Source organism: Musa acuminata, chromosome BXJ1-3, assembly GCF_036884655.1.
Source record: "Musa acuminata AAA Group cultivar baxijiao chromosome BXJ1-3, Cavendish_Baxijiao_AAA, whole genome shotgun sequence".
Classification (NCBI taxonomy): domain Eukaryota; kingdom Viridiplantae; phylum Streptophyta; class Magnoliopsida; order Zingiberales; family Musaceae; genus Musa; species Musa acuminata.
In genome coordinates, this window is record NC_088329.1 from 10,011,913 (window position 1) to 10,035,139 (window position 23,227).

The 23,227-nt window shown below is 36.7% G+C and overlaps 1 protein-coding gene across 1 annotated transcript; it reads left to right on the top strand.

Moving 5' to 3' along the window:
* The first annotated feature begins 457 nt into the window (after positions 1-457).
* LOC135622585 (protein RRC1-like) lies at positions 458-21,550 on the top strand. The gene is made up of 18 exons (XM_065124566.1): positions 458-615; positions 858-936; positions 1,047-1,182; positions 1,324-1,369; positions 7,633-7,687; positions 9,407-9,544; positions 13,221-13,340; positions 13,428-13,593; positions 15,064-15,176; positions 15,313-15,378; positions 16,541-16,762; positions 17,791-17,849; positions 18,009-18,093; positions 18,234-18,371; positions 18,457-18,681; positions 19,030-19,814; positions 19,930-20,108; positions 20,801-21,550. Exons 2-18 carry the CDS (start codon positions 871-873, stop codon positions 21,067-21,069), a joined length of 2,868 nt encoding a protein of 955 aa, XP_064980638.1. The 5' UTR covers positions 458-615; positions 858-870; the 3' UTR covers positions 21,070-21,550.
* The last annotated feature ends 1,677 nt before the right edge of the window (positions 21,551-23,227 follow it).

The following is a 23,227-nucleotide window of genomic DNA, read 5'->3' on the forward strand; positions in this document are numbered from 1 at the left end:
ACACACTTATCAACTGAAAAATGACTGGTAAGATCCAATGGGTAACACACGTTGCGTGTCTAACTAAAAGAAGTTTTGGCAAAGTTAATTTCTATTAAATGGTTCAAATCTATGATATCGCAATATGACTATTGAAATAAATAAAAAAAATGGGGTATTAATTAATTATTGGTGATCACTTACTAGTTTGAATTCTAAACACAATTAATATATGAAAATATTTAAAAATAGCATTACGAAAAATTCTTAAACGGTGTTTGTTATTATTAATTAAAATTCATTATAAATATATGTACTAAATAAATAATTTAGAGGGATATATCTGTAATTTGATATCCTCCTTTGTTACCCTCCATCGGACGGTTGTTATCATCCATCAAGAAGGGACCCACGATTCCATCGCATTAAGTTTACGGGAAACGTAACAAGCAAATCATGAGGACCAAATAGTTTCTACCCGGAGGCGTAAATTGAAGATTTGTCGAGACTCGGAAGCCCTTCTCGTTAGCCCTCCCTCGTCTCTTCGGCGGGCGCCGTCGCTCGCCGTCGCCCCCCCCCCCGAAACCCTAATAATCTTCTCTTTTGGAACCATCGGAGTCCAGACCTTCCGCTCAGGTGATCCCTTCTGTTCCTTCTCGCTTTAGGGTTTTCTCCGAGGAGTGGGGTGCTGAGCTTTTATTCGCTACTGGCTTTTATGGCCTTTTTTTCCATGACCGATCGATTTTCTCTCCTTGCCTTCGAAATCCAAAGATCTTATGTGCTATATTGGAATTGTTTTCTATTGTTTTCTTGCAAGAAAAAAAAACCCTATCTTTGTTGCCCTTTTGCATTTTGTGATGCGGTTTTGGTGGGTTTAGAGTGGAGCACAGGATGGGCTCGTCCCAGAAGAAGATACCTTTCCACAGGCACAGGGAAGCTGAAGAGGCGAGAAAGAAGGTAAGTGGCCTTCAATTTCTCTCAAATGTCGTGGAAGCGAGGGTGAAACTTCTTGATTAACGATCTTTATTTATGTGTGCGATTTTCTTTAATTGCGGCGTACTTTGAAGAGAGAAGAGGATGAAGCTGCTCGTGTTTATGCTGAATTTGTGGAGTCCTTTAAGGGCGATAATACTCCTGGTTCGAAGACGTTTGTCAGGGGAGGGGTCATTGATCCAAATGAGAAGCTTAAGGCCGGCCCAGAAGGTTAGTTATTAGAACGAGAAATTTCTTTTTTGTATCTACCACAAGCTCCTTTTCATTATTTATCTTATGGATGTATGCATTTTCTTATTATATAAGTGCAAATTAATAAAAGGATTGGCCTTATTCATTCGGCAATCGCAGGTGGAAAGTCCAAAGATGGGGTATCTGTTCCAAAGAAGGGAAGTAGGTAAATGAATGTACTTGATTTTCAAAAGGCGGAATCTTGGAGTTAGCCATATTCCATGCTTAGAATAATGAACCCCTTTCATATAATTTGATCAGACTACAATTGAAGGCTGACAATATGCCGCTCATTTAGTAGGAATTAAGCATTCTCGAGTAAATGGTGCTTGAATTAATATCATTTGTTTAATGTTTTGTACATACAAATAATCTTCTTTAGAGATTATTGCATTTGTGATCTTTAAACATTTCGTGTGAAGTATATCTGTTTTCTTTTGTAGTTCAGAGTCTTTCCAGGTTAGGGGCAATTCTATTCTGGTTGATGTAGTCAGTGGGGTCTATTTCCTGCTTAGACTTTATGCTTTGCCTCTCTTGTCGAAAAAGGCGGTGGCTTGTAATCCTCCATCCTCATAGGCCCCGTTGTTAAGACGTAGTTGGACTGTATTTAAGTTAATCTCTTGTACATGGCATGCACTAGCTGGATTTTGCAGTTCTTTAAGAATATGCATAGTCATCTACTATCTGGTATGTTTCACTGTAGGAGATGAAAATAAAAAAAACTTGTTTGTGGTACTGTCTCCACCTTTCGTTGAACTTTGGTGTATCATGTTTTTACTGTAGTCAGTATTATAAAATAAATTTGTTTGATGAGGATTTCGATCTGACACAAATTTATATCTAGGAATGTCAATTGTTATATAATTGTCTTATATTTGATGTGTTTCTTAAGATCTAGCTTTTGCTTTGCATTATGCAAAATAGTTCACAAGAGGTCTGTTTTTTCCAAAATTATGTGTCACGGATTTTGTACACATGTGACTGAAAAGGTGGAAACAAAGAAAATGACCTGTACTTCTAGTTACTGGTCGCTGTTTATTGTTGCTGCTGCCACATCATCACCGAGTGCTGCTGGTGTGTCACCATCAACTTTCTACCATTAGAGCAGATGAACGTGAAGCTTTCATGCTCTATCAGAAGAGATTAGGAATGCACAAATATATCTCCCTAATATAATGATCTGTGGTTCTCTCACTAACTTATAGGGCCTATGCCAAACTCATTTTTATGAGTGACCCTCATAGGATGAGTAATCTTTTAGGAGTGGCTTCAGGATATATATGCATATAATATAATACATTGAAACAGATTGCAATTAGAATATCTAATAAAACTCTTTTTGCTGATCTTATGCATGCAGGTTAGCAACTAGATGCATCAAACAACTAGACAGTAATAAACTTGTGCTCACCAAAGTTTTATTCATAAACAAGGTAGGTCTGGGAAGACCGTCGAAAAGAAATTTAAGGCTCTTTGGTTACTCATTTAACAAAAAGAGAGAAGGAAACGATAAGCCAGAAGTTAAAACAAAAGAAGGGGAGAAAATTTTGGCATCTAATGCTGTACTAGTTGGTGTTAATTTTTGCCTCATTAACTTGTGACTATCAGTCTGTTTAGAAATGAAGAAAATAAGTTCTAAGAGGAAATGAAAAGGGAAAAAAATAACTTAGGCCTTCCCTTTTGTATGGTCAAACTAAAATTTCTAGAGAGACAGAAAACTCGGGCAAGAGTGATTTGGTTGTTCTGATTTCTTAGTCTTAATCTGTTGTCCTTTTATAATTTGAGGCAAAAAATTGTTAATCACATTAGGAAACTTGGTGGACATAATTTACTCAAGTTATATTTTCTAGATTTCTTTGATGCTACAGGAAGGAGTCATAATAATGTTGTTCCCCTTTCTCCTACCTTAGCAACCAAAGCAATTATTTGTTATATAATTTTTTTGTTGTCTTTTAAACAGTTACATTGTTATTCTTCCTATATTTTAGTTTTGAGAGTGAGATATTTTTGTGTCTTTACACTACCAATCATTGGATGAAGTCATTGGAGACGACCAAGGATTTTATTGAGAAGTACACTATGGTTATTTTAAATCTTTCTTTTAGTGTAGGTTGCAAGTCTGAAAAAGGAGGGAGGTTTTAAGTGATAGTGATGGCGATTAATTTGACCATTGTTGTCACTCCTTAGTATAGATCATTTTCATTGGTGAGGAAAAGACATATGTTGCAGCCTCAAGAAGGTGGGACTTCATGGTTTTTTTTCTTGCTGTTGGTATATCATGGTACAATTCTATATAAAAGACTTGTTCAACAAGTCTAAATCTCCGGGAAACAAATACTACCACAATTATAATTAATGCAAAAGAAGACAAAAGATCAAATAGAAGACGCATGATTTGGTTATTTGGCAAAGAAGTTCACCACCACTGATGTAATTCTAACTGAACAACCTACTTGATTAACAATAATCATCATATGTGACCATCTACATATAGGTAGTTGCCTGGATGTTTGTTAAGTTTCAGTTTGGGTATCTGGTACTTCCTGGTGGCTGGTGTTTGGGTTAGGCACTGTGCTCATTAATGAATGCTTAAGGTTGCCCAAGCGCCAAAAAACTTGCATGTTCATATGTGGCTTCTTGCTTTTTTAAAATGTTTTTACCAATTACTTTGCATAATCTTTGAATTATTACCATGCTAGTGTCTGTAAACACTTGTTTGCTATGCTTCTACATTGATTTGTTCTCTGGCACTGTTTCATGTTTGTAATGTTATTTAGGAATCAAATTATCTTCAGTTTTTGGAGTATGGGTCATTCAATGAAAATCAATTGTGTATTTAATACTTGTTAACCTGAACTTCATATTTGCTACTAAAAGTTCATGAACATAGCAATATAATGGTATAATCTTATTAGTAATACATATTTATTCATCTCCTAATAAATTATATAGTTTAGGTATGAACTAAAGGTAGTATTTCATACCTAGTCAAAGGTGTCAGAATCACATGGTTGGATATAATAAACTGTTAAGGAGATGTACATAGTGATTTTTTTCTTTTTCTTCCTTTTTTACCCAAATAGTCATATTTCCAAGCCTTAGGGTTTTGCTTCTGGAGGTTTTGTCATGTATGACTTAAATATGAACAAACAAGCTATGAGGTGATTTTCATGGCCAGTCAACTTTCTAGGATCCTTATTATTATTTTGTGCCCCTCAAAGTCTTAGCTCAAGTATATCCAAACTCTCTGTCATTTTGTATTAGATTTGAGGCACATGCTGAGCAAGAATAATCTCCCATGAGAATTGCTGTGCTGATCAGTACATCTGGCATGCAAAGGGCCCCGAGAGTTGTGTTGGTTATGTTGACACAGGAATGATCAAATTTGGCTTGTTCTATCTAGCACAAGAGGCATTTGGATCAGTCTTACATGGTAAATGCTGCTATGCTAAAAAGGTGGCAACATATGTTCCTTCGACTTTATAATCCCATGCCCAAATGTAGAGAAGTTTTTGAATGGCTATCATCATTTAACTGATTATTGTCTCTAGTGCTTTAGACTTTAAGCATAGGAGCTCCATTCCCTAGTATTCTATTATCGGGGAAAGTTCACTATTTGACTTAGGAACAGTGATTTAAAAAGCATTATACGTCAAAAGGTGCCAAGGTGCAAAAATGCCCGAGGCGCTCGACGCTCGCCCGAGCGAAATGAGGCGCTAAAATATTAAAATATATAAATTAATTAATAAATATAATTATTTAAATAAAAATATAATATTAAATAAAAAATCTTACATAATCACAATTTCACATTAACAAAAAATCTCAAAATTCAAAACAATAACAATAATTTCAAATAAATAAAAATTAGCAGTATTAAAATCAAAATAATATATTATTAATCTAATAAATAAAAAAATATTGTTACTAGTATATAGTTAGTATACTGTTAAGATACTGTTAACAGTATACTATCAATTCGATGTGAGTAGAGGGAGTAAGAGTAACAGTAGCAGTAATGGCAGTGGGAGCGGGAGCGACGATAGTGGCAAGCAGCGACAGTAGCGGTTGTGGCAGCGGTAGCACCGACAGTGATGTAAGAGTAAGACTGAGAGAAGCACCAGCGGTAGTGGGAGTGGTGATAGTGACAACGGCAACAACGACAGTGGCAGCGGAGAGCAGCAGCAACGAAGATAGGCAACGACAGTAGAGAGGAAATGTCAGTGGCAGAATCGCGAGCAGGATTAGGGTTGGGGAAGTCGCGAGAGGGATGTTGGGAGGCTGATATCGGTGCTTTGGTTGGTTCAATCGAATCAACTGAAGCACCGGAGACCAAACCAAACGTAAAACACTGGTTCGGTCGCCTGATTTAACCCGGGCGCTCGCTCGAAGCGCCCGACGCTTGGGCTCGAGCGAACGCCTAGGTGACGCCTCTTTGAAGCGAGGTACTCGAGCCTCACCTCGCCTCGCCTCGCCTCGCCTGAGCGCCTAGGTGAGTGCCCGAGCGCCTATTGAAATCACTGCTTAGGAAAGCATCATTAGTGTGATATATATGCAATAAATGATGTAAATTGTTGAGTACCTTTTGAATAGTTTATTTAAGTTATAATTTCTTAAGTAGCACTCTTGATGACTCAGCCTGAATCTCTGGCTGCCCTTTTATTATTTGAAGATGATATTATTGTTCTTTTTTTTTTCCATTCCAAACTCTGGTTCATGTTTGTTAGCCTTTAGTGTAACGTACATCACAAAATTAAAAAAAAGACTCTACATATATTGGCTTGGTACATCTTACTGAACTGTGGACAATGTTCCTTGATAGTCTAAGATTATCTACTGCTAAACTAGTTTCTCTTAGAATTCCATATGGTCATATTTGTTAAGTCCATGGGTATCTGGATCTCAAGGCTTTTGGTGATTGATGAGTCTGGAAGTTTGGTTTCTTTTTCTTATGTTGTCTGATCGATAACGATGTGCGGAGACACAGTACATCGATGCATATTGAAGACTCAACGAGGAAGAAGAAGAAGAGGAGGAAGGAAGAGGAATGAAGAACATGAGTTGGTGGAGGAAGAGGAGGAAGGAAGAGGAAGGAAGAAGAGGAGGTTGTGGAGGAAGAGGAAGAAGTAGGAGAAAAAGGAATGAAGAGGGGGAAGAAGGAGGAGGAAACATACTCAAAATTGGTGATGTACAGTGGGTGACAGACAACGACCAACGTCAGTAGGCTCTGCCTGTATGGCAAGGAAGGCTCGCGAACGTGAGCCCTAAACCAGCACGATTAAATTGGCTTTCTTGTCTTTGTTAATGTTTTATGGGTCGGATCGAACTGCCTGAAATGGGGTCGGTCCGCATATCGGTTCATGCTTGGACCAATACATACCCTGTGTACTGGTTTGGTTGAAATGACAGCCTATGGTTTTTGGCATGTTGCCCACATGCAGGATGTAATTTATCTTTGCATCATTAAGGTTATCATTTGGAACTCTTTTAATCGTTGTGTAGGCCTGTTTTCCACGATTTCATGAGTGAAGACATATATACATACGGTGCAAGTACAACTTGGGTACCAAACTGATGCAAACACAAGTTAAACAAATATTATAAAGGATTGAGAGATGGGATAGGTAGAAGATTGTGGTAGCTAGATGGGATTATAATCATGATGAATTTCTGACTGTAGGAAGAGATAGTCCATAAATAGAGTGAAAGGAAAAGGAGGTAGAATACTGTTGTGGGGAAGATGGAGGTCAGAAACAGGATGAAAATATTAGGAATGAGAAAAGGATGATTAAGGACACACTACATAAAAATATATTGTTAACAGAAAAGGTTTAACACTTCCATATACAAGTCTTTTAATTTAATCCCTATTTATAAGATAGATTACTAAGCAAACAAATAGGGGGACAATTCTCTACGTAATCAAATCTTATCAAAATCTTTTGGAAACCTAATGATCATACGATGCACTTGGATACCCCTTTGGACTTATGGAAGTCTAGTTAGCCTAAAGTAACAAACATAGAATCGGATTTTATTAAAAACGCCCTTCTTAATTTTTTGAAAAATCTGAACGAAAATTACAGAAATATAAGTGCATTGTATTGATCATTAGGTTTCTTAATTTTAAGAAAATGTTTAGATCCAGTTAAATGTGACTCAATTACAGAAATATAATCATAAATAAACTTGACTTGACCCCTAAACTAAATCTAACTAATTTAGACTTTATCTAGGAGCATGGTTGCATCAATGTGTTTGTGCAACGGGACCATTATGTGCCAATTGCATTAATGTGTTTTTATATGGGTGAAATTTGTATGTATATATAAATAACACATGTATATATATGTTTAAATCTGCACTGTACAAGTTTACTTGTATAATTGTGTTTGAAATGTATTCTTGATGATACTGAATTTTCTCTAGGTATGTGCCATCTTTTCTGCCACCACCATCTCAAGGAAGGGAATTGGAGAAAAAGGTTAGATGCGACTTCATTTCAAACTAATGCATGTCTAGAATTTTGGGCATTTTTATAATTTGAATAATATTTTACACTGGATATGGTTGCATTAACAAAGTTGTAGGTCACAAATTGATTCTAGAATTGTGCTTAGACAACAAAAGAGTGATTATATTTAATCATTGTCTCATTTTAGTGTTCATCTTCTTTGGGCTTAGCCTTCTATTGGGTTTCTACTGCACATTAGAGTCCTGAACAAACACAAGAACTTTTAGAAAGGATCACAGATTTTTAATTCATGTAATGTGAACTTAGTCAGACCTCTTCTTTTGGATGGACGTAGGATTGAGTTGAATTAGGTTGAAGCTGCATCTTTACTTGAACTTTGTTTAGTGTCTTTTCTTTTCTGCTTTTTGGAGAAGATGACCAGGGAAAACTCCATCAACTATTTCAAAGTTTAGCTTGGGCTGCACTTATTCCATGGTATATCTAGATTAAATTAATTTTGATTCTCCTTTTTTGTTTGGTTGCTAACCCAGCTAACTAATTAGGTTATAAGGCTAGTTCCCTTCCCATTTTTCGTTCTCCCCTCTTTAAGTGGCTTGTTCTAGTTTGGCTTATCTGGGTTTAAAATTAACTTTTTATCTCCACCATCTTGAGTATTAAACCTTCTATTATCAGTTTAACCCTTAGCAATCAACAGAATGTGGTCCTAGTTTTTAAAAATGGCAAATCATGACTTTAGATCTGGTCTGTGCTGACCACACTGGTCCAAAGCCAAGTGGTATAGGGTGTATATATTATTAACTATAATAATTTAAATAAATATTCAATCCTTTTTGCATAGTAGTATATTGCTCAATGGTGGGAGAAGATCCATTTAGCTGACCCAATTAATTGGCACATTACATATTGTTGTTGACTTGTTGCACTCAGCAATATACTGGGGCATAATGTTTGTATCCACTGGCTAGCCAATACTTGGTATAGACTGGCGATGAAATCCTTCTCACTCTATTGTTGACATGATTTTGCACTGACTTAAGATCTAAACTCAAAGAGATATAAGCTTACTTGGTTGCACAGAAGCAGAGAGTAGAGAAGAAAAAGTTCAGTGAGAAATTTGCTTTTTCTTGTCTGGTTATACTAATTGGAGGAAGAGTGGTGAAAATTTATTTAGGAGAGAATTGGAGAGAGTGAGTATGAACTGAATTTCTCCAAACCCAATTTTGCTTTCTTCTGGTAATGGTGAGATTTGAAAGAGAAAGGAATAATTCTTACTTTCTCTTCTATTCATCTAAATGAGAGAGTGTAAAGTGATGTTCACTCCTCTCATCGCTTCCCTTTTTTCCCTCCTTTTCTGTCCTTACTCTTCTCTTTTCTGGTTAAGTTAATAGCTAACAGGGATTTAAAAAAATTACTTCTGAATTATGGATGGTGGGAAAATGTCTGAGCTGTCTTTGTTGTCACATGTTCAGTTTGCTGCATGCACTGGCTTTTTCGTGCTAATCATTTGCAAAATAATTTGTCTGGTCATATGTTTCCTATCATACTTTATATTGTCTGAGATAAATGTTGTTTTAGCATGTATCATGTTCAACAATATAAACAACCAAGCAATACAGAGTTCTTATGCTTAGGGCAGATCCTCCTCTATGATCTGCTGTGCTTTATTAGCTTGACAAAGTGATAAATGTGCCTAGAATCTCTGAAACCCATTTTTGTTACCTGCTGAAGGATGAGGAGAAACCTAGGGAGAAGGAAAAGGGAAAAACACGCCATATTGATAAATTCTTGGAGGAGCTGAAGTTTGAGCAAGAATTGAGGGAGAAGCGAAATCAAGAACGTGAAGGGCGGCACATTGATAATTCTGCTGTAAGTAGTTACTTCAATCATATGTTTTTGAGAAATATTTTACTATTGCCTCGGATTTTCTGGTTGGATTAGTAGTTGAAATTGTTTTGCCAAAATTGACATTTGGGGTCCGAATAAAGGGTAAAGGAAAATTACCAGCAATCATCCTCCAAAACAGAAATAAGAAGATGAAGTGAACTAACATGTCAACTGAAACCACAAAATATCCAAAATAAGCTGCCATTTCATCTATTACTCATGAACTTAGTAACATTTGACGTATCCAATGTTTTGATATTTATCTGGATCACCCAGATCAACCAATCAAACTGTTCTCACTACCTTTGTTAAACCACTGGTTATATGTTCAGCATATCTTAATGGATTCTGCAATTAGGTTATTACATCTCTGCGAAACAACTTTGTCTATTATGTGTTTTGCTTAATCCTGTATGCAGTTTGTGATTTCATTTTGTGCAACTGTCTTAATGGTTATGTAGTGCGAGATACTTTGGATTGTGGAAATTGTGAAATCATTTTTGCTTACTTTAAAGCTTATGGTACATCCTGCAGGCTCACTCATAACAACATCTGCTTTTATGATGCAAACTTTTTTTGTTGCTTTTATCAACTGCTTTTGCTACTGAAGTACACTGCTATATGTCCATTATAAGCCCTTTTTTCATATAACCTTACACAAAGCTGCATAGAAAATGTAGTTATTTTGTATGATGTACATGAATTATCCTTATATTTTGTATTTTACCTTTTTATGGCATATTTGATCTTTAGATGTCATATTAATATTATTTGATATTTTTGATCTTTTTTATTCACTTGATACAAAATCATAAATATAGCTTGTAGTTTGTCACTTGTATTTTTTTTTACCTAACTAGAATAAATGTCATATGCTTGTATGTTTGCTATTTTTAGCAAATGGCTTAAATTGTCAACAAATTTGCATTAGATACCTGCTGTGTCTTATCGTCTTTAATGCCACTGAATTTTTTTTACACTTTTTCAGAATGGTTCTACTCATTATTCTTTTTGATAGATTTGTTTGAATAGTTTTATTGATGTCATGGATCAACCCATGTTTGAACCATGGTTGAAGCACCATCCTTCAGTATTCGAAAAAGCAGCCATGGTTTGCGGGTGATCAAGGTACCACATGGTGCATCTATGGTATAAGGCTGCATGTAGGGGCACATGTGGGCATTACTTAAATACACAGAGAAAATATAATATAATGTTCAATTTTAAAAAATTTAAAAATGGACAAATGTGTTGTGGCTAAATCACAAATTTTTCAGGATGATAGTTCTATTTTTTAAAGAGTTAGAGCAATAAGTTATAAGAAAATTATTAAGGTGTATCTGGTGAAGGTTATGCCATTTTCATGTTATAACATTAAAATAGTATATTAGTAAAACTGATGCTATTGAGGAGGAAATATAAACCACGTGTGATCACATTTTCTCATACCTGCACCGAACTGCATTAGCACCCACATTAATGTACACCGTTGCATGTGTGGCTGCATTTGTGGATATGTGGTTACTTATCTAAGTGGTAAATGACCTTTTTAATACAGTGATAGCACATGTATATCCAGTTGCATTGATCGTTTTTTAAAATATTGCCTTTTGCAACTCAATCAGATAAATGTGTTATTGTCTATATGGATTTTAGGCATTGGTACTGTAACCTCATTTATAGCATGCTACATTGATAAAGATTCTTATGGTCATACTCATACTTACAATTTGTAATTGTCTCAACATGCAACTAACTTTAAAATGGTGAAAGGTCATTAAAACATTTGTAGCCAGTGAGCTGGTACCAGTGTCACATCAGAATTTTTGGGTAAGAATTTTTTTCCTAAACAGTTGCCTTGGATACAATAAAAAATGCAATACTAGCTTGAAGAATCTGCAGAGAAATCTTTAAGTAACCTGGGTTTGCATGTTATTGAAACTAAAGGAGAAATCATTCCACATATTACTCTTTCAGATGAGTACACGCACACCTGGAACCGACATTATGCTTGACTGTTCAATGTGTATATATATAGTATGCAACGAAGAAACATAGACACGAACACTACACCTCACAGACACAGTGACATGTCATTTTTAAAAAAATTAGGATACGGACACAGCGAGGACATGTATTTTTTTAATATATATTTATAATATATGATTAACATGAGTTTTATAGTATTTATATATTTAAATTTTATAGACTCAGTAATGTGAATAAATAAATATCATCACACAAGCTTAAATAATTAAAATCATCAAAATCTAAATGTCCATCTAAATCTAAAGATTCATGACCCAACTAATCTATCAGCCAAAAATAACTATGTAAAATCTGAAACAATGCAAAATCTTTAACAACACAATGGCACTCTTTTATTTTCGAGACGATGCAAAATCTGAAACATAATAATAATATTCTAAAATAGGTTAATTAATAGGTTAATAATATGTTAACAATTTAATCAGTAGTAAAAAAACCATATTAAAAAAATAAAATAGGTTAATAGTATGTTAACAATTTAATCAACACTAAAAACCCAGATTAAAAATAGGTTAATAATACGTTAACAATTTAATAGCAGGAAAAAAACCCTGATTAAAAAATAAAACAGATTAAAAATTTGTTAATAATCAAAATAAGTGATTTTTACAAAATCTAAACAAAATTAATTTACCTTTGTCGGGTGCTGGATGCTGTTGAGGAAGAAGCTTCGCCTATAAGGAAGAAGTTTCATTGGATGTTGCTAAGGAAGATGGTTCACTGGACGTCAATGAAGTTGTCGCAGACCCAAGAGCATGGGACGACAACATGGTTGCGGTAGAGGGGTCTCGGGGCGGAGGGTTCGACAATGCAACAGCAGCAAGGTTGCGATAGAGAGGGGCTCGGGGTGGACGGTCCGGCAGCACGATCGCTACAGAGGTGGGCTCGAGGCAAAGGGTCCAATGGCAACATAGTTGTAGCAGAGGTAAGCTCGAAGCGGAGGGCTCGACAGCAGGGTGAGGAAGAAGGGAAGCTAGTGAGGAAGAAGGGTTTGGTTGGGTGTTGAGGTACGTAAAGTTGATCCTCTTGGAATCTGTGAGGAAGAAGGATTCCAGATGCTTCTCGCTTGCGGTGAGAAATCCTGGTTTCATGATGCCTTGACTCCATTCGTGGTGAGGAAGAGTCCAACATGCCATCTCGAATCCAACTTAATTAAAAATAAAAAAAAATAAAAGAGGATTTAGCTGGACATGTGTCAGATACGTGTCCGGTCATGTCGACGATGAATCTGTGTCTGACACATGTCGGACACTGATACACCACTGAATCGAGCGTGTTCGTGCTTCATAGGTATGCAAACATTTGGTTACTTGCAATGTCTACAAGGGACAATTTTCTCGGAGTTCAAAATGATGCGAATGTGGTCTAGAGTTTATCGGCAAATATCATTTTTCTCTTGGTTTGCAGTACGCTAATGTGGTGTATTGCAAACCTTTATCAGTTTATCTAACTCAATGGATGCGAATGTTCTCCTGTAGCTTTTTGCTATTTTGCTAAAACCATTACATTGTTTGTCTATCACTCACATATATGCATGTAACCTTATTTTAAAATGTTGTATATGCATATTGGGATATCTTATATAATTAAATTGGTTACTTCTTTGCAGCCGCTTAGCCGTTTTGATGAGCTACCGGATGATTTTGATCCCAGTGGTAAGTTTCCAGGGTCATTTGATGATGGAGATCCTCAAACCACAAATTTGTATGTTGGAAATCTCTCCCCTAAGGTCTGTCATTATTTTTATTTCAAATATTAGTACTACAAGTACCTTTCAAGTGATTTAAAATTGTCAGTCTACTTTCTACCATGTTAGGTGGATGAAAATTTCCTTTTAAGGACTTTTGGGAGGTTTGGACCCATTGCCAGTGTGAAAATTATGTGGCCACGAACGGAAGAGGAACGGAGGCGGCAAAGAAATTGTGGCTTTGTTGCTTTCATGAACAGAGCTGACGGACAAGCTGCTAAGGATGAAATGCAAGGTGCGACTACGTCTGGTCATCAGAAAACAAAAGCTTTTGTTTGAGTATATTCATGTTTATGCATTGCATGTTTCATGCTGCTTTTCTTTATAGGACACATCAAATGCTTAAATTTTCTAATAAGGTGATGAGGTGCAGCAATTTATTTTTTTTCTTACTATTAAAAGATCTTATATGTAGCAATTTATAAATAAAAAAGATCAAGCTCTTGAATATCTGTGCGAGTCACACTTTGTTTTGTGGCTTTTACATTATTATACTAAGCAAAGTTATCTAAGCAATTAAGTGGTCGTTTGTCTTTGTAATATAGAGACTCCAATGCATATAATTGGTTTTTTTAGGTAGAAAAACCAGCACAAAGAAGGGTAAGGAAAGAGGGAGTAAAAAAAAAGATGTAAAGGGTAGGAGGAACAACGTAATAACAAGGAAAGATCAAATGACCATTCTTACTTAATAGATAACTTGATCTTTTACGTGGTTGAACACTAATGAAACTCTGCCTTTGGTGATAAAAATTAATTAGATTATATGCTTCTGGTATAGCAGCAAGTAAAGAGTGGGTTATTTAATGTGTAAAAAATAGTGAACTCAACCATTAATTAGATTAATGCATGTGCTATGCAGTATGTAGGTGTTTAAGCTGAGAACAGTTTATGGTGCTTATTTGGTCAAGCAGGCATTCATGCTATGCCTATGTAGATTGCTGCCAACAAACAAACTGTTTACATACCTTGACCTGAGTGGTTAACTTGTCTCTGTGCACATGCAATTCCCTGAGATATCACTAACAAAAATATCTTTGGATTATATTTTTTTCAAACTTCTACCAAATAAGTCGATTAAGAATTGTCATGTGTGCACCACAGTAGGATGCCTCATGGACAACCATGTGATTAAGCCCCCTGTCATCCTATTATTGGAATAGTAGGATATAAAAATTAACTAAACTCTAGTTGCTGATGATCCGTCTCTTCCAAGTCAATGTTTTTAGTGATCTGGGGACTTGTGTTGCCTAACATTGTTATGGACACATTTATGTAATCATTTCTGGCTTCATTTATATTTTAAATGGAATTGGATAGATTTTATCAGGCCCACTTTACCCAGACCAGTGGTTATTAACTTAAAGCATTGATGGATGTTGATATGGATTTGAACAATTCCTAGATTCAGCCTTGAAAATGTACGCTATTTGTTTTAGTTTGTGATCTGTGACTCACCAGTATTGGTTGTTTCTGCAGAAACAGAATATCTGCTTGTTTTCTGGTGGACACTTTTGACAAGCTATTTTAGCTATCTTCTATTGATATCATTTATTAACCTTTACAAAACTGTACACGTTAATTGCTACTTAGCTTCGATTTATATTTTTTTGCTGTTATAAAGTGGTAGAGAGGTTGAATTCTAGTTCACAAATTAGTTCTTTTTGTAGGTTTACCTCATTTACAATTCTGAGCTTGTATGTTTCAGGTGTAGTTGTTTATGAATATGAGTTGAAAATTGGCTGGGGTAAATCGGTAGCTCTTCCTGCACAGGCACTGCCTGCTCCACCACCTGGTCACATGGCTATCAGAAATAAGGAGGTTCTTTTGCTTTTCTTGAGTTTTCTTTACCAAAATCATTTTCTATACTTGCTTGAGTTGGTATTCTACTTAATCATATGCAGAAATTTGTTTTGGTTGGTTGATAGTCAACACATCTCTACTGTGTTATTGGCAGGGCAATACTGTCATAATATCTGGACCCGATGGAGCACCAGTAACAACAACTCAAAGCTCCGAGTTGGTAGGTAACCTACCTAATTAACATTTATGTACTAATCATTTCATCACTTTGGGGAAATGAGTTGCTGAGATTCTTGTTGCTGATGTTTTCACTATTATCCAAGCTTACAGTCCTTTCAACATCTCGTCAACCATTGAGCAATGCTACAAAGCCAAGAGTGTTTGATGTGTGTAATAAATAGAAATTTGCTATTGTTTCCAACTAGATGTGAACAAGCTAACCCTGTTTAAAATTCCTAGGTAAAACTAGGCAGGAGCAGAAGTTACTAAAAACCTAAATTAGCATGCCTTTTACATGTTACTATAAAATCTACAGAGTAATTTTACAGAATCTCCAGGGTTCTGTTGCACTTGACCTAGGGCAACCCAGCGATTTGTTTACTGTGTGATCCATATTCATGGTATGCTTAAAAAGGCAGAAATGCCTGCAGAATACAAATATGGTCATGTGAAGTTAAATACCTATAAGATAACATTAACAACTTTGGCAACTACGTTGATCGTTTCTAGCATTATTTCTTACTATTTTCTGATTCAGATCATGATAAAATAATTGACATTTTATAGATTTTTTTTAATGCTACTTATAATGATAATGTATTGAGGTATATACATCACATTAATATTTATAAGAGCCTTCTAGTTGTTGTTTTTTATGATAACAAAAAAAAAAGGTTTCTGCCAGTTCATTAGTCCTTCCCTGCTGCTTTCTCCGGTTAACAGTAAAACTGCATCATTTTAGATTTATATATAGAAGTGCTTTTAGGCCATCAAACTTTGTCATATTAACTTGTGTTCTAGCATCTTATGTGCATTCTTGTTTATGTTAAGAATTTTTTTTTAACTCAATTGTTCAGTAGCTTGATGCCTGAATATGGTATGACAACTTTTCTTGTATGATATGTGATCTTAATTCTTCTGAAATTTGGACTTTGTAAGCACACTGGTTTTGTAAGTCCATTTCCCTCAGGAAAAAGATATGGTTAGAGATCATTGTAAGTTCATCTTTAACTGATTATATTGTCTCTTTTGCATTTGATGGCCAGTTAATAATATCATTTTTGGTGATATTAAGTGTGGGATCAAAGTGTTCCTATCTTATTTGCAGACCATTAGTTTTCCTTCTGAAAACAAACATATTAAGTGCTTGTTTTTGTTTCTAGGTGCTTACTCCAAATATTCCAGACATCGTGGTTGCTCCTCCAGAGGATGATCACCTTCGGCATGTGATTGACACAATGGCATTGTATGTTCTTGATGGTGGATGTGCTTTCGAACAAGCTGTCATGGAGCGAGGTCGTGGAAATTCACTTTTTGACTTCCTATTTGATCTTCGATCGAAGGAACACACATACTACGTCTGGAGACTCTATTCCTTTGCACAGGTTTATAAGCTTTTTGATACTATTTTCGATGCAGCGGCATGAGATTATAAATTGTTTCCATTATAAATTATTTTGAGAATTTCTAGCTATAGGTTAAATTATTTATTCTGATAAGGAGGTTAGAATGAGTATGCTCCTGACCTGAGAAGAACTCAGATAATAACCTCTTCCAGTGTTTTCTTGAACTCCTCTTCAGTTATCCCCTTCCAGTGTTTCTTGAATGCCTGAGATGTCAGGATAGTTTTGTTTGTCAAGATACCAATTTCACTTTTCTGATGCATCCCATCATTTCTGGTCTCAGGAATGGATACCCATGCCCACTGTGCTGATTGTTATGTAATTGGTGCCAGCAAGTAAAATTTTCACCATCTATACCAACTTATACTGACTCCTCAATAATATTTTAGAATTTTTGTCAGTGGTATACTATTGCACCTGTCTGCAAGCTGGGTGGTATTGGGTGCAGTGTGGTACCTTAATAAGACCATTTTATAAAGAACAATTGAGTTCATGCTAAGCTAAAGATTTTTTTCATCATCTCCTTTTCTAACATGTCCAATACTTTCTCTTACTTAAAGTCGGCAAAAATATATTTTATTAATACCTACTGAATGTCATCATCTTCTCGCTAATGTTCAATATCTTCTTGCTAATGTCAACTGAACATCAACATCTTCTTACTAAGGCAAGAGAGCTAGACAATGTTGTCTCAATTTCTTACTAAATGATATGGCTGTGAGCTATTAAGAACTTCAAAAATCTTAGATTTAATGAAGAAAAGTTTCCTCTTTTGCTCATTGTGTATTCAATATATGATAGTTTTTGTACATTCCATTAACAAAGAAAGCAATAGAAATGTTGAATAGATGTATCTTTCTTTAATGTGATGGTAAATCTTTGGTGAGTTCAGTGAGCAATCTGACACGAGAAAGCTGAAAATTCAAGTACACAGACAGTATTCCATGATTCAACAAGAATGCTTTTGTTCTCCAATCTAATGCAATATGCTGTCCTTTGTGAAACTGCAGGGTGACACCCTTCAACGATGGCGGACAGAACCTTTCATTATGATTACTGGTAGTGGAAGGTGAGTTACATGCATAATTTCATCTTCCATGCAAGTTTCCATTTGCTCAGCATGACTGTTTTCAGTGTTTATTACTGCTTAATTCCTGTACCTTTTTTATAATCATTTTTCTTGTTAGTTCTGATTAGCATTCAGTCTAATCCAAAATGTCATATTCAGATGGATTCCTCCTCCTCTGCCGGTCAATCGAAGTCCTGAACATGATAAAGAATCTACTTCAACATTCGCAGCTGGTAGAAGCAAGGTGAGGTTTCTTAATAGAACAAGATAGGATTTTTTCTTTCTTCTGTGAGAATATACTATTAAGAATATCTTCTGCAAGTTTTGCTATGAACTGATACGTGGTGAGGACTGCTTTCCCCTGATAGTTCATTTGTCTTGTAGCGGGTTGATTTGGAGCGTGCATTGACAGATCCCCAACGAGATGAGTTTGAAGATATGTTACGGGCCTTGACGTTGGAGAGAAGCCAGATCAGAGAAGCTATGGGATTTGCCTTAGATAATGCTGATGCTGCTGGAGAGGTAATGTACCTTGTGTTACAGATTCATGCGCTAGTTGCACCCTGGCTTCGTACCACTTTCCATGTTTTGCATCATGTAAATGCAGGTAGTTGAGGTCCTTACAGAATCATTGACTCTAAAGGAAACACCTGTACCAACAAAAGTTGCAAGGCTTATGCTGGTATCTGACATCCTCCACAATAGTAGTGCTCCAGTCAAGAATGCTTCTGCATACCGCACTAAGTTTGAAGCCACCCTTCCTGACATAATGGAGAGCTTTAATGATCTCTATCGCAGCATTACGGGAAGGATCACTGCTGAAGCACTAAAGGTAATAATCTTTCTTTGAAAGAAGTATCATGCCTAGGCCCTATAGCAGTAATGGTTTGTTACCTGCCATGCCATGCTGTCCTGTGTTCATCGAAGCACATGCCAGGACCACATTTTGTGAGATATTGGTGTGTGATAGTGCTTTTTGCCTATTCTGTGAGCATGTTGCAGCATGCTCGATGCCATAGTCTGCTGTTTTGCTTCATGCCCTTTTTAACTGACATGATACGTGTTACTACATACTTGCAAAATTTGGTACTTAACGACACTTTTGAGCTTTTATGAGACTTGTAATTGGTATCTCTGATGACCTTTAAATTGTTGCTGCTCATTTGCATTTGCTGGACAGGAACGAGTTCTGAAGGTTCTTCAAGTATGGGCCGATTGGTTTCTCTTTTCGGATGCATATTTGAATGGGTTGCGAGCAACTTTTCTTCGGTCAGGGAACTCAGGTGTTTTGCCCTTCCATTCCATATGTGGTGATGCGCCAGAAATTGAAAATAAAACAAGTTATGAAGAAACTTATGAAGGAGGTAAGGTTAACCAGGATGCTGCACTGGCAGTGGGAAAGGGAGCAGCCATGAAAGAGCTATTAGGGCTTCCTATGGCTGAGCTTGAGAGGCGCTGCAGACATAATGGTTTATCTCTCTGTGGAGGTAAAGAGATGATGGTTGCCAGACTGCTGAATTTAGACGAAGCAGAAAGAGAGAGAGGTTACGATCGAGAGGACGATATGAAGTATGGGCAAAACCAGTTATACAGATACACAAAAGATGATAGCAGTTGGAATGTTAGTAATGCTGGGCTAAGAGAAACTAATGTTGAGACAGAAAAAAGCCCCCCTGCACTTAATCAGTTTGGTAGAGGAGCAACTTCATGGCATGATAAGGGCTCTATTTCACTAGAGACAGTAGTGGCTCCGAACAAGAAAGAAAAATCTGATCCTGTTTTAGTTTCCAAGTGGAATCGAGAGGATGATGGTAGTGATGATGAAGATAAAAGTTCTCAGGGTTTGGGTTTGAGTTATTCATCTGGAAGCGAAAATGCTGGGGATCTTGGGAAGACCGGTGCTGAAGTGAACATGGATCCTAATGTTCATACTCATCCTGACACTTCTATTAATGAAGAGAAGAGGTGGTTTCTACATGCTTCTTTTAGGAAAAATGTCTTTGAAGTCATCAAGTAATTTTTGTTCATAAAGTACCTCAGTGTCTGTTTTAACAATCTCTTCCTTTTCTTTCCTCCACAGACAGAAGCTAAGACGTCTGGAAGTTGCAGTAGTAGAGTACCGTGAATCGCTTGAGGAACGGGGCCTCCGAAATGCCGAGGAAATAGACAAGAAGGTAGCAGTTTATCGAAGACAGCTTGAATCTGATTTTGGTTTGTCAGATACTACAGATGATATAGGGAGCAAGAAAAGTTCATCTGGTAAGTGCATCAAGGACCTAAAGTTACTGTGAAATCCAGAGTATAACTAGTTCAGCTTCTGGGTCATCCATTTTGTCAAAAGAATGCCATGCATTTTATGTTATGGATGTACTTTTCCTGGAAGAGTTAAAAGAAAATTTGGTTTTTTTATCATGTTCATGGAGGAAGGTGATGACTGATCATGTTCTATTTACTTTATATCTTTGGCTTGTTTTTAGATTGCAAATTATACTTGTGGAGCCTAGCACGGAGCCATTTGTATAGCTTTCGGAAGAAGTCATTTATTATCTTGAAAAATTGGCATGCTTATTTCCTTTTTAGATAGAAGGAAAGTTATCTGTCTAAACGAAAAAGACTTTCCTATCTTGATTGGCAAGTTATGAAGTTAAAAATAATGCACTTCTAACAATAACGCTGTTACACTACAAGCCAGGCAATTGTGGTTGCTATAATATGACAGATTCCCTACAGGCACTTCTAAATATGTTTACTAGCTTGCTATGCACATTATCTTGCATAGAGTTTCAAGGTAACATGCACATTATTAGCATGGTTCATCTTCTTTTTTAAGTAGGATTGAAGTTCTTTGACGTTGCTGGATTTATTTATTTTTTTCATTCGTTGCTTATGGACTTGGTTCTCTTCTGTTAGCTTTGGGATATGTGTTCAAATGACAACCATTGAAATTGCAGAAAGGAGATCTTCTGAAAGGAGGGAGAAGCGGGATGATGTCCGTGATGCAACCAGGAAGCGACGTCGCAGCCGGAGTCATAGCCACAGTCCTGAGAGGAAGCCATCAGAAAGGGCTCGAGAAAGACACCGTGATAGAGACAGGTCGCATGAGATTGAGATTGGGAGAGAAGGTTCACGTGAGAAGAGCGGGAGCAGAGAGAGGGATGATCATCACAACCGGGATAAGACTAGGGACAGGGAGAAAGATAGGAGGAGAAATGAGAAGTGAGCAGCTGAATCCAAAGCAGCAATTGGCTTCCAGAAGACAGATTGTTCTCAAAGGTATTTCAGATGTTCTCATCAAGGTCTAGATTGTGCGTCAAAACCTTTGCTTCAAGGACTTTGGATGTGGAAGCAGGCCTTCGTTTTATTGATGTGAACATCACTTGGGTCAACTTGGTCTCAGAGGGATTATGGAAAGACCCTCTTCCATCACAATATGTAAGCTCTCCTAGTCGCAAGCTTTGTTGAAAATAATGCCTCTTATGCTAAGAATGGAGTAGTTTGCATATCTGCATTAGTTTATGTTATGTTGGACAAGTTGTTTGTAGAATTCAAATTTGCCATATTAGCCGGTGGTGAGTTACGGTTGATCAATGCAGATGCGAGCTTCTGTTTTCATATTTGACAACCAATGCTTGTCGAATTTGTATTGGAGATCTAACCTTTGTTTATTGTATAATTGAAAAAAAATCATGGCGAGCTTTCCAGTTGGAGTCTTCTTATGGTACAAAATGATCTTCACAAGCATGTTTAGATAAGCAAGTCTGCATTTATGATTGGTCTCTCTGCCACTTGTTCCGATAGATTTCTGTTATTCCAAACTTAAATACATCAACGGATTCCGTCTGCAAGAGTCGCCTTACAGATTGCTGTCTGAAGGATTTGTAATGCAGCTGCTTCCAGGGAAACTTAAATTCAAACAAACGGCTCAAAATCGAACTCCATTGTCGAACAAGGTATGCCAACTCATCATTGGTTTTAGAGTCTACACATAGATTAGCTCATATTCATAATTTCATCCGTTTAGCTTTTCGGAGTTGATTTCACAACGTGGTCCTGCTAGGATTGTCGGTTCACTCGGACTTGGGGACAAAAGAAGGCCATGTGAGATGTTGATTAAGGTGAATACACCACAAGTGAAGGAATGTTGTTGATAAACGAGAAAATAAATAAATAAATAAATAAATAAGAACGACGTACAATAAGCATACCTTTTGTGCAAATATAATATGGCTCACCAAAATGCTTGGCCTTCAAAGCTGTTTGATTAAGAAACCTACAATATATATATTTATTTATTTATTTATTTATTTATTTATATTTATATATTTCATCTTCATACGTTAATTCGCAGGATTTTGTTTACCTCCGAGCACTTTTTGTCTGCCTCAGCTGCTGAGGCGGCGCATGCCGAATGGATGCCATGAATGATGCAGTTCATTATCGAGCAAACTCAGAGAACAGAGTGACTGCAACGCCTCATCACAGGAAACACCAGATAGATAGATAGATAGATAGCTGTAATTGCTGAAGCACTTGACCCTGCAATGTTGCTCATCATATTATCTGCCCAATGATGGAGCATCTGAACCATATGATAAAATAATAGCCTGATCATAGCGTGACCAATCCGATCAACACATTGACAAGTGACTCATGTGTCGTTCGATTACAGCAGATGGCAGAGTTCTCGACGGCGAGAAATAGTCATTTGGTCTCGGAGCACTCGGAGCCAAACACCATGCAGCAGCAATCAATCTGTTGTAATAATGGTCACAGCCAGACCTCATCTCTACCAGGAACTTTGTGCAGCACTTATCACAGTGAAACCAACCACGGGAAACACAAGAGAAGAAGGATAGCTTCTGTGCAGCCAGTTCTCATGTCTACTTCTCAGCCTATTTAATGGGGGCAACAGTGACTTGTGCACAGCGATTGCCCTTGGAGGACTTCCGTTCAAAGTTGTCTGCAGTTCAAATGTCTCATCAACAGGACACACGCAACTTCTTGGGAAGTGAGGGTTTTCGTGGGCAACTAACTCGATGACAGACAGACACCCTTCCTTAAAAGCGAAACACACAAGAAAGAGAAGCGAGTCTTCTGTTCCATACTACAGATACATATGCAAATGGAATCCTACAACAGCAGTAGCGTTCAAGAATTTCTTGTTTATGCCATGTTGACTACTCTGCTAAAAGTTTTACGACTTCCAATATGTGATCAGATATTGTAAATCACATAGGATCAGTGAGAATGCTATTAATATTCAGAAATCAACAAAGAAAATTCAAATAGGAGGAAGCCCATTTACATTATTATCTAATAATAAATAAATACTATTAATATTGATCAAACACAGAGAATAAATTTTTCTCTTGAATTAA